This window comes from Notamacropus eugenii, chromosome 1, assembly GCF_028372415.1.
Source record: "Notamacropus eugenii isolate mMacEug1 chromosome 1, mMacEug1.pri_v2, whole genome shotgun sequence".
Classification (NCBI taxonomy): domain Eukaryota; kingdom Metazoa; phylum Chordata; class Mammalia; order Diprotodontia; family Macropodidae; genus Notamacropus; species Notamacropus eugenii.
The window spans coordinates 472,119,525-472,132,279 of NC_092872.1; the positions used below are offsets into that span (position 1 = coordinate 472,119,525).

The 12,755-nt window shown below is 36.2% G+C and overlaps 1 protein-coding gene across 1 annotated transcript in view; it reads right to left on the reverse strand.

Moving 5' to 3' along the window:
• Positions 1 to 7,790, reverse strand: part of LOC140519353 (liver carboxylesterase 1-like) — a 56,728-nt gene extending 48,938 nt beyond the window's left edge. The window contains exon 1 of the mRNA XM_072632266.1: positions 7,537 to 7,790. Coding sequence (XP_072488367.1) covers positions 7,537 to 7,594 — 58 coding nt within the window. The 5' untranslated portion in view covers positions 7,595 to 7,790. The remainder of the gene's footprint in view (positions 1 to 7,536) is intronic.
• Between the last annotated feature and the right edge of the window lie 4,965 nt (positions 7,791 to 12,755).

Here is a 12,755-nt window from a genome sequence, read left to right on the forward strand (position 1 = left end):
ATTAGGTTCACAGTCTGAACTCTAGGTAGATATAGTCACTTCTTAAATTCTTTGGAAGAAGCAGACCTCAGGAACTTGGAATTAGTGTTCAAAGTAGTATTTATGTAACTTGCTATCCCCCTCTTTCCGGTCAGGCTGGCGGTACCTACCTCACTGAGGCAGTCTGAATAGCTGAGCATCTTATTCTTCTATGGCATCTGATATAACAGCCAGCTGCACACTAATGGATGGGATGAAGAGGCAAACAAAGCAGAAGTATAGAGGATGGCAATAATTGAGCAATATCAATTGCCTTATTCCTCAAACCAAAATGAAAACCAGAATCTATAAACATCTTCCTTTGAATTTCTACTCCAGGATAAAAGAAAAATAGGACTATGTTCCCAGACTAGAAGAATGGGAACACTAAATCTGAGGGAACTCACCTTTATTCCAGCTGCATATAACTTGCTTTTAGAGTAGGTCTGACTTAACAGTTTAGAAAGAGTTACAGATCAATTTTGAAAAAGCTAGAGAATAAATAGTTTCATGAAAATGTGTTTATTAAATACGCACTGTGTGCCAGGCCCTGAAGATTAAAAATATGAAAGTAAGACAATTACCTAATAAATGGGAATTTTTTAAAAACATTTTATTATTTTTTGTTTGTACGTAACCTAACATTTCCAGTTAATCCTTCCTCCTTCCCCTTTTGGAAGGGGGATCATTATCTGTTGTGGTAAAGAATTTTTAAAAAAACAAACAAAAATTATTTTAAAAAAATGAAATAATACATAGAAAGAATATGTCATTTTATATAATGTTCCATACCCTGGGTCCCTAGTCTCTTCAAAGACATCTGGGAGATGTTTTCTCATAGATATTCTCTGGAATTAAACTTAAGTTATCATAATTTCATAGCATTGTTTCATTGCTGTAATTTCAATTTGCAATTTAATAATCATTATGTATAGAAGAGTGGCGCCAGCTTAGGTTATTATTCCACCTCACTTAAAGTTAATGACTAGATAACCAAGAATGGTGGTGCATTCCTATAATCCCTGCTACTGGGGAGGGCTGAGACCAGTGGATCATTGGAACTCATGAAGAATTCTGAGATGTAGCACGGCCAGAATTGATTGGATTTCCATACTAAGTCTGGCACCAATATGGGAAGCTCCAAAGAATAAGGGGTCACATTGTTGCCTTAGGAGGGACAACCCGTCTTCGGACAAACAGAGCAGGTCAAAATTTCTATGCTTTCAGGGATTGAGACCATAAATGGCCACTGCACTTCCATTGTGGGTTTTTAAGGAAGGCTTATTCTCTACAACAAAAAAGTAATAATTTGCTGCTCCTAATGTCTTAACCATGTGAAAATGTACATTGATTGATCACTACATATGAACAAACTCTGGACACCTCTGTTGAATCCATAAATTAATCATAGGCTTTAGGTTATGTATAAAATATCCCTGATTCATTTAGATGTCGTTGAAAGTCCGTGGATCAACTTGAGTGATGCCGCATAAAAGCCTATTTGTTAAAAAGCTGTGTTATGTCTTGTGGGGCTTGTTAAAAAAATCATTGAGAAAGCTGGAAGTGGGATTGGATTGTCTGGTGATGGATTGAAAGAAAGGAGAGACCTAAAGGGATGAGACAGAAAGAGTTATCAGCAGAGGGATAACAAATCAGAGGAAATAGCAGGATTAAGTCTTGACAGAGAAAGGAGAAATTGAAGAGAGCTATTGGTACTGCAGGCATTTTGGAGAAGGTGTGTTGTCAAAAAGTATCCATTGAACCCACTTCCTCAAGGACTGAAGGAATTTGTAAGAAAAGGTCTGCTTTTCCTCATATTTGTCCACTTGGTGCCTGTCTAGAATATATTCTATTTAGTTCTTTACTCAAATATTCCACATGAATTTTGCTTCAATGATAAGGAGACTAGGGATTAGCTAGAGGGAGTAATGTAGCCCAACCCCAATCGTAAATTTAAGAAATATACCTAACTGGCGACTGAACAGTTGTCATTGTACTCCTGGATTTTCTTTTAATATAAATTCTTTTAACAAGCAGTGAAGAGAACTACATGAACCTAAAGGGAAATTATGCTGCCCTTAGTATACTTTGAAATAGATTATGGCTGATCAGATCTTAGGGACAAAGTGAAGAAGGGAGGGAAGCTTACAAATTTAGTGATGACTATCTCTGGTCACCTGGTCCACCCCTCCCCACAGTGATAGCCACATCCGCTTTTATTATATGAACATTATTATAGAGATCTAACATTATATGATTTCATACAAATCTTGATATGCTTCACGGGAAGCTCCATGTATTCATGGAGCTAAACTCTTGGGAAGAGATAGCAAATGTAGGGGCATGGTTACAAGAGAATTGAGTTATGGGCTGGGTAGTCACAGGGATAAAGAGTCAAAAGGATAGATCCACAGGGCTCCATTGTTAGCTCCTTTCCAGAAGCAACTTTAACATTGATTTTATTTCTGTCCAAAGCAAAAAGTGGAAAGTATAGTGCATGTCAGGGTATAAGAGGAAAGGGTATTGGGAATAGCATATGAGTTGGGTAACTTTATAGATTGAAAGATATCCAGATGGACATATTCATGTTCAAACCAGGATGGGAGACATAGTGTAGTATGAATGATGCTATTCTTGGCAGGTTGGGTATGGATAAGAGGAGGAAGAAAATAGCAAGACATATTTGAAGATGTACACATATTTTAAGTATGAATGGATTAAAATATTGTCTGGGAAAAGCTAGATATGGTCAGTGTGGTGATATTAATTCATTTTCCAACCTAGCAGAATGTAAGAGATAAACTTTAGGATATTCCTATAAGGCATAATTTAAGAACAGTCTTTGTGTATATCCATACATCAGGAGCCACGGGGACAAAATCAATCTACTCTTTTAACAGTCAGAAGAAAATGGAAAACTGGCTGGAAAATAGAACCAGCATTTAAAATAGATGCCTTTGAATTGCAATTGTTACCTATTTTTCTCCTTATTCTTATGCCTCTCTGTGAAATTTTGTTTTCTGTAATGAGTATCTGAACTAGGAGAAGAGAGAACTTCCTTGATTCCACAGAAAGAAGTCATACAATCACAAAATTTGAGAGTCAAAAAGTATCTCAGAGGCCATCTAGGTCAATCCATAGTTAAGAGAAATGACCACTGTCACATAATTAAAAAATCCCCATCCAGTCTTTATTTGAAGATCTTTAATGAGATATAAGCCACCCTCTCCCAAGGCAACCCATTACATTAATGGATAATTCTGTTAAGCAATTTCTCTAAACACTTAGATCAAACTCTCCTCTTTGCAGCTTCTGTCAATTGCTACTGACTTGATTCCTTTTCTTCATGAAATCCCATTCACATAATTGAACACAATTGTCATGTGTTTTTGGCCTTTCCCATCCCTAGTTCTTCTGCCGATTAATCATTCTTTCAACCAATCATAAAATGACATAGACTCAGGCCCTTTTGATCCCAGTTGTCCTCCTCTGGCCACTTTCTACCATATCAATGTTTTTAAAGTGCATGACCAGAACTGAACACAGCACTCTATATGTGGGACAATTATAAGGACTTTCAGCTAAGATGGCTGAATGGTAGACCACACACAAACACATTTCTCCTGCTCTTACTTTAGCAACAGTTTAAGAGGAGAGCCAGATTGAATAACAAAGAATCTGATTAGAAATTTCAGTTCTCTTCAGTCTCCCATCCCCTGCCCAATCTAGGCCTACACACAATAAAGTGGGAAAGTATAGCTACTGGAAAAAAAGTCTTGAAAAATAAATCAATAAGAGAATAGGCAAGCAGACCTGAAACTTTCTTAAAGGAGAACTGAAGAGAGGATCCTTTGACTAAAGAAATCTCCAAAAGGAGGAGAAGGTATAATACTCCACCATCCAAGAGTGAAAGAGAGGGCAGAGTCTGGTCTTGGAACTGCTTCAGTTTAAGAAGTAAAGCTTGAAAAGCAATTGATAATAATAATAAAAAAAAAAACATTAGTGGCAAAGAAATGTCATAGGCCAGAGATGTCCCAGGAACAAACCCATAAGAAGAGAATAACTCCACATTATCTATAAGCAAATAGTGAATTAAAATCAAATTGCCACACAGTCAACTGGAATTTATGGAATAAACATACTTTGCTTAAAATAATCATATAATAAAATGAAAACTCCAGAGGAAAGAATGGGAAAAAAAATGAGAACACAGGGGAAAACAATCAGAAGGGAAATAAAGAACTTAATTCAGGAGAAGAAAAACTTTATTCAAGAATCAATTTTCTTGAAAATTAAATTTCTACAGAACTGAAAGATTCTATGAGACAATGAAATATATCAAAACAAAACAGAAAGATAAAAAATCCATAAGATAGAAAGTATTTTCTATTAAGAACAAATATCAAAGAAATATAATCTATGAATCATAAGACTACATGCAAAACCTACCAGAAAGACCTTGTCAGGAATGCCACATTTCAAGAATTTGTAAACAAATACTGGACAGACCAGCTAGAACAAGAGAACAAAATAAATATACAAAGAATGCAATAGTTATTTTCTGAAATAAACCTCAAAATGAAAACTCTTATTAATGTCATGGACAAACTTCAAAATTTCCAGTTCAATACAAAAATGCTGTAATTAGTCAGAATGAAAGAACTGAAGTACCAAGGAGTCACAGTGAAGATCGTGTCACACCTGGAAGTTGCCACCATAAAGGAAACTTAAAAGAAGATAAACTAAAGACAAAAGATGTAACCTTATAACTAAGAATAACACTCAGAAAAGTTGAACACGTAATCTTTTAAAGAGGAAAATGGATATTTAGTGAAATGGAGCAACTCTATTCTTTTTTTTTTTTTTTTTTTACCTCTGAGTATTCTTGATGAAGAGATCAAAGTGAAGTAGTTTCTCTGAAATGGAAACACCAGAGTCAAAGGTAAAAGTACTTGAAGAAGACTCAGTGGTGATGAAGTTTTTATACTCTAATGAGGAGAGGGGGAAAAAAAGCAAATGTCCTCAAGGACCATAGAAGGAAGAGAGAGAGAGAGAGAGAAAGAGAGAGAGAGAGAGAGAGAGAGAGAGAGAGAGAGAGAGAGAGAGAGAGAGAGAATCTTTGCACTAAACTTTGATAATCCTAACATGAAAAAGGAATACACCAATAAAGAAAGAGAGAAGAAGAAGGTAGAATATTTTATTTCATATACAGGAAGTATTTGAGAAGACTCTGAAAATATGGAAGGAAGTATATTATGCATAAACTTTACTTTCTTTTGAACTAGAAAAGGAGAATTACATATGTGCGCACCATTAAGTAGTGTCTGCTATAGAATTACATTAAAAGTAGTGAACAATTGGACAGAGAGAGAAATAGTAAGAGGCAGCATTCAGGGAGAGATTAATTGTGAGTAAAACAAACTCCAGCTTCAGAGGGTAGAATGTAAAGGAAGAGGATATAAAGAAAGAATCATTAATTAATTTAAAATGCTGTATTGCTGCACAGTAACTAAAACTTTGGCACTGAGCCACACTGCCAAAGAGGAATGGTAACAATACATTGCATTATCCTGCTACTATTTTTTTAATCAATGCATTGCCCTAGTGGAGTAAGACTGCTAGTGCCAGTGCTGTTCTTGGAAATACATGAAGAATATTTACTGGACAAATAATTTGAGTGTATAAAATTTAAAGTGAATGCCATTTGTATCTTTTAAAATTATTGCCTCATTTAACACATATGTTGTACAATAAAATAAAATTTTAAAAGAAGAAAAAAATTGTGACCGAGGCCTAGATGGGGAAAGAGACCAGAAGTAGTGGAATGGAAGTGTAATGCCTAAAATATAAATCACTAGTATTGAGTATATCTCTCTCAAAATGCTCTCTTCATTAACAAAGGGGCTCATGAAGTGAATGGAAGGATGAAATAAAGGAAATGTAGAGAAGGGCAAAGGAAAAGAAAATGAACAATTAACAAGTACAACTCTATGTGAATGAGATGAACTCCCTCACAAAATAGAGGAGGGTAGTGAAGTGGATTAGAAAGCAGAATCCCCCAATATTGTATATATCCAAAAATACTGTGTTTACAAGTAACACACTTAGAACAAAACTATTACTAGAATATTAATATCAGGGTCTAGAAGAAAGTCTAATTTGAGAGCCCTTGTTCTAGCCCAACTCCTTCCTTTTATAGCCCCTTGCTATGCCTGTTTCTTTCTCAGAGAATCAGAAAGGCACAAATTGTTCTTTTGAACTAGAGTCTAGCAGGGAACTGCAATTCCTAACTCCATTTGAACAAATACAAAAAGTGAACTGAATGATCCAGGTGATATTTAATATATCTAGGTAATGCAAAATCACAAGTTCCAGATGAATCAGTTATAAACTTGTTTTGAATCTAGATAAGGTGTCAGTTTGCCATCTTATTTACATTCTAAATCTAGCATGAATGTCTTACCTCTTTACCTTTTTTATATATTTAAGCCTGCCTCTGAATACCTCTTCCAACTTGCAACTCTGGTTACCCCCCAACAATTGCTTTTGCTTATTATTGAGAGCTTATCAATCTGCAGCAGGAATCTCTTCACCAGTTATATTCTGCTCTCCTCCCTCATATCCTCTCATTCTTTCTACGTGTTGAAAACTATTATTTGCTATGAGCAGAGTACTCATACTTGGGCACGTAGATCACCCTCTAACTATACCTTTACTGTCCTTACTTATCAAGACGTTTTTAACCTTCAGCTTTAGCACAGATGAGTATTTTTGCCTATGAGAAAGGTATACATTTTCAACAAATTCTCTAGAATGATAATATAAAGATATTCACTGTGTCTTTTATTTATTCTGCCATCAAACAGCTTGATGATTTTGAACAAATCATTTCCCTTTTCTTGGTCTCAATTTCATTCTTTGGATGAGAAGGTTAACCTAGATGATCTCTAATATCCTTCTCAACTTTTAGTATTCTATGATATGGACTATCCAAATGTTTTGTATAAGTGCCCAACATAGTAGCATGTACATTTTCTAGCTGTTCCAGAAAGTATTTTTTTTCTTTCTTCTTTTCTCTGCCCTCAGTAAGGTATCTATTTCCCATTTTCTCTGTGAATGAGATTCCATTAGTTTTATTTTAAAGTAGGGACAAGTTTGTTATTTAAGTGACTCACTTTCCCAGATACTTATTCTGGTTTATCCCAAGCCAGAAACAGTACCCTGACCTCCTTAAGTAGGACATCAATTAGCCTAGAAGGAGGTGGTACAGAGGGTCAGTTTTCTCACACAACTACTACCTTAATAAAACCACAGATCTCTTCTGGTGGAAAGTTATTCAAAGGTAAGTTCCAGGCTCTATCAGGAAAAAGTAAACAAATCCACAAAACATAAATCAAAATAGCACAAAACCAAAACCCAGTCCTCACTTAATTTTCTATTAAGATAACATTACATCTTTCTTGGTTTTATAATTGTTTTTGTTTGGAAATTAAAAGAAAAAAAACAAAATAAAGAAACCTTTATCCTGCAGGGAGATAGCAGCGAGGGAGCAGAAGACCAAGGAAAGCAGCCACATCTTGTCTGGAACAGTGTGCTTCCAACTCCTTGGTAAAGATATTGGAGCTGATCTTCAGGGTTGCCTGTTCTGTGAGCTGCACAGCTGGCTGGCTGATTGACTGAGAGATCTACAATCCAAAGAGACAAAAGTGAAATCAGATAAAAAAAAGTAGAGATTTATCCTTGTTCCAAAGATTTTTGTGAGAGCCAGTATTGGTGTGTTGAAACTCCACCCACACATAACTTCCCCTCTCCATTTGTGTGGCTCTAATCCCCAAAATACTCAAATTGCAATCTCAACACCCACATCAGTACACAAAGATAAGTTGCATAACTGTGCACTATAACCCTGAAAAGTAATCTGAATTTTCTCTCTGTCCCTGGAACTCATGATAAGAGCCTGTTGAATCAGAAAGGTGAACAGCTGGCTAGCAAAAGCTGATCCTCATGCCAATGTAAACTTCCTATCTATTTGAATTGTTATGTGAACTCATGCAAAGTGAAGTGAGGAGTGGGACATTTTTCTGTACAATATCAGAAGTGTCGCAATGATGATCAACTTAAAAGAATTGGCTGCTCTGATCAATAAAATGATCCAAGGCATTTCCAAATAGTCTATGATGAAAAAAATGTTATTTACCTCTAGAGAGAAAACTAATGAACTTTGAGTGCAAACTGAAGTATAATTTCTGGTTTTACTTTTTTTTGCCTTTTTTGTTATATGTTGAATATTTAAAGATGTTTTACATGATCTCACATGTATAACTGATGCCATTTTGCTTGCTATCTCAGTGTTGGGGATAGTGGTAGAAGGGAGAAACTTTGTAACTCAAAATTTTAAAAGAAAAGAATATCAAAAATAATAAATCCATAACTTATTTTTTAAAAAAGCAAACTTTAACAAATAAATAAAAAAGAAAACAACTCACTGATGGCACAAATATACAAAAGTGAAGGAAGATCTGGAAGAAGAGAAGCAAAAAACAATGTAAGAAAACATCACCTCCATATAAGTATAGCAAGTAGATGTTGAACACAGAGTGGGTAAAAACAACCTGAGTATTTGTGATCTCCAAAAATAACATTTCGAGGGGAAAAAAATGAAAACCCACAATGCAGAAAGATAATACAAGAAACTTTATAGAAATGAACATGGAAAACAAAGGACCAGTTGAAAGAATCCACAGAATGAATTCAGGAAAAGAAACAGACTTTGCTTCAAGCTCGAGACAATGTAAATTCTATAAGGAACCATGAGAAAAATCTCCAAATACAAAGCATATGAAATTTGAATAACTCACAACTATTTTGCACGTACAAGAAACCACAGCAGACAAAAAAAATAATGTGTTGGACCAACTGGCAGGAAAGCTACAGGTAAAATCCACTCTCAGTCACTTACTAGTTCTATTACACTTGGCAGGTGAATTAACCTGTACCTCATTTTCTTCATCTTTACTAGAGAAATGTTTAATCATTTGAATGTGAAAAGCTCTCATTTGAGGATTGTCTAGGGTAATAAAAGTATTAAGCACTTGATTTCTCAAACAGAAATGCCTCATTGACCATTTAATAAGCCACCACTTTCCCACTCCACTCTAAGTTACTTAATTGTGGAACATGACAGAGTTTTGAATCCCCTTCCATAGATCAAAGTCTAGAGCCCAATGGTTAATCATTATCTTTTCTGTTATTGTTGTTGTATAATCAGTATTTTATTATGCTCCAAAAGCATGAGAGGAAAAGGAGCTACATTCTTGACCAGAGTTCTTGCAGAAGAATGGGGCATTCCTTGTCTTTCCTTACTGCTTAGAATGATAAAATGCAGAGCAGGAAACCCTGAATCAAAGAATAACAAGAGTTGAAAGGGACTTCACAGGCAATCTAATTCCCTTGCAACATGGACAGGAATCCTGATAATAATATCCCAAACAAGTGATCATTCAATCTTCTCAAAGACCTAACAGGCTATGAAACTCATTATTTCCTGTAATGGTGACTTCTTTTGTTTTAGTTGTCATTTTTAAGAAATTCTCCCTTAAGTCAAATCTTTATTTACCACTTTACAACTTCCATCCATTGTTCTGAGTTCTGCTTTTGGCCAGGCGGAATAAATCTAATCTTTTTCAAATAGGAAGCTTGCTTTTCTCTCTAGTGTAAATATTCTCAGTTCCTTCAACCACTCATCATATAGCATGATCCTGATACTCTTTGCTATCTTCTTTCCCCTCCTTTGGATTATTTCTAAAATATCAATATGTTTTTTTTTTTTAATTATGCATTGCCCAAGACCTAACTCATTCCAGGTGTGATTTGAGCAGGACAGAACCAGAGGTAGCAGTTCATTTGTGGAAGATCTGAGATTTTAGTGCAGAGAAATTTCAACATAAGTCAAAAAGTATGAAGAGAAACAAAACCACTAACAGAATCTAAGACAGGAATAATGATCATGACGAATGGGCCACTTTCTGCAGAGTAAAGTGAACAGAATCAAGAAAACAATCTATAAAACAGTAACATTATAAAGGGAAAGAAAACGACAACAATGATGATAAATGTTATTATAAACTCCAGTTTGAGAAAAGGGTGATGAAGTCAAAATGCAGAATGAGGCACGCACTTTTTGAAAGGGATAAGGAAGGATTTGCTTTCCTTGATTATGATTATTCATTGTTTCATTTAATTAATTAATTTAATTTTTAACACTCATTTTCACAAAATTTTGGGTTCCAAATTTTCTCCCCATTTGTCCCCTCACCCCACCCCAAAATACCGAGCATTCTAATTGCCCCTATCACCAATCAGCCCTCTCTTCTATCATCCCTCCCTTCCCTCATCCCCATCTTCTCTTTTGTCCTGTAGGGCCACATAACTTTTTATACCCCATTACCTGTATTTCTTATTTTCTAGTAGCAAGAACTGTACTCAATAGTTGTTCCTAAAATTTTGAGTTCCAACTTCTCTTCATCCCTCCCTCCCCACCCATTACCTTTAGAAAGGCAAGCAATTCAATATAGGCCATATCTGTGTAATTTGCCAATGACTTCCATGATACTCATGTTGTGTAAGACTAACTATATTTTCCTCCATCCTATCCTGCCCCTCATTTTTTCTATTCTCTCTTTTGATTCTGTCCCTCCACAAGAGTGTTGACTTCAAATTGCTCCCTCCTTCCATTGCCTTCCCTTCCATCTTTCCCCCCACCCTGCTTATCCTCTTCTCCCCCACTTTCCTGTATTGTAAGATAGGTTTTCATACCAAAATGAGTGTGCATTTTATTCCTTCCTTTAATTGAATGTGATGAGAGTAAGCCTGATGTTTTTTCTCTCACTTCCCTCCTTTTCCCCTGCACCGAAAAAACTTTTACTTGCTGCTTTTATGAGAGATAATTTGTCTCATTCTATTTCTCCCTTTCTCCTCCCAATATATTTCTCTCTCACCTCTTAATTTCACTTTTTTAAAGATATGATCCCATCCTATTCGACTCACCCTGTGCTTTCTGTGTGTGTGTGTGTGTGTGTGTGTGTGTGTGTGTGTGTGTGTATGTATGTAATCCCGCCAACTACCTAGATACTGGAAAGTTTCAAGAGTTACAAATATTGTCTTTTCACGTAGGAATGTAAACAGTTCAACTTTAGTAAAGTCCATTATGACTTTTCTTTGCTGTTTACCTTTTCATGCTTCTCTTCATTCTTATGTTTGAAAGTCAAATTTTCTTTTCAGCTCTGGTCTTTTCATCAAGAATGCTTGAAAGTCCTCTATTTCTTTGAAAGACCATTTTTTCCCCTGAAGTATCATATTCAGTTTGGCTGGGTAGGTGATTCTTGGTTTTAGTCCTAGTTCCTTGGACTTCTGGAATATCATATTTCACACCCTTCAATCCCTTAATATAGAAGCTGCTAAATCTTGTGTTATCTTAATTGTATTTCCACAATACTTGAATTGTTTCTTTCTAGCTGCTTGCAATATTTTCTCCTTGACCTGGGAACTCTGAAATTTGGCCACAATGTTCCAAGAAGTTTCTCTTTTTGGATCTATTTCAGGAGGGGATTGGTAGATTCTTCCAATATTTATTTTACCCTCTGGTTCTAGAATATCAGGGCAGTTTTCCTTGATAATTTCATGAAAGATGATGTCTAGGCTCTTTTTTTGATCATGGCTTTTATAGTCCCATAATTTTTAAATTGTCTCTCCTGGACTTATTTTCCAGGTCCGTTTTTTTTTCCAATGTGATATTTCACATTATCTTCCATTTTTTCATTCTTTTGGTTTTGTTTTGTGATTTCTTAGTTTCTCATAAAGTCATTAGCCTCCAATTGTTCCATTCTAATTTTGAAAGGACTATTTTCTTCAGTGAGCTTTTGAACCTCCTTTTCCATTTGGCTAATTCTGCCTTTGAAAGTATTTTTCTCCTTATTGGCTTTTTGAACCTCTTTTGCCAATCGAGTTAACCTATTTTTCAAGGTGTTATTTTCTTCAGCACTTTTTTGGGTCTCCTTTAGCAAGGTGTTGACCTGCTTTGCATGCTTTTCTTGCATCTCTCTCATTTCTATTCCCAGCTTTTCCTCCACCTCTCTAATTTGATTTTCAAAATTCTTTTTGAGCTCTTCCATGGCCTGAGCCCATTGAATATTTACTCTGGATGTTTGGGATACAGAAGCCTTCACTTCTGTGTCTTTCCCTGATGGTAAGCATTGTTCTTCCTCAGCTGAAAGGAAGGGAGGAGATATCTGTTCACCAAGAAAGAAACCTTCTGTGGTCTTATTTTTTTTTCCCCTTTTCTGGGCATTTTTCCAGCCAGTTATTTGACTTCTGAGTTTCCTTTCCACAAGCACCTGCCCTCTACATTCACCCAGCTAGCGCTGAGGGGCTGAGATTCAAATGCTGCTTCCAAGTCTCAGGGCTTTTGGCAGGGGCAGTGCTGCTATTTAGTGTGAGATTAAGTTCAGGTGATAGGTGGGGGCAGGGCCACCTCACAGGGCTTGGTTCCCTCAGGGGGTTTCTGTGGAGACCTTCAACAATGGATCTGAGCTCCTGCCTGCTTTGGGAGCTTCTCTCTGCTGCCACCTCAGCTGCTGCCTCCCAACAGGTCCTGAGTTATGGGGGCACCACTCTCCCCTCTTGGTGAGCCAAAAAGGCTCTCTCATTGACCTTTGGGTCCTTTGGGTGGAGGGATCTGC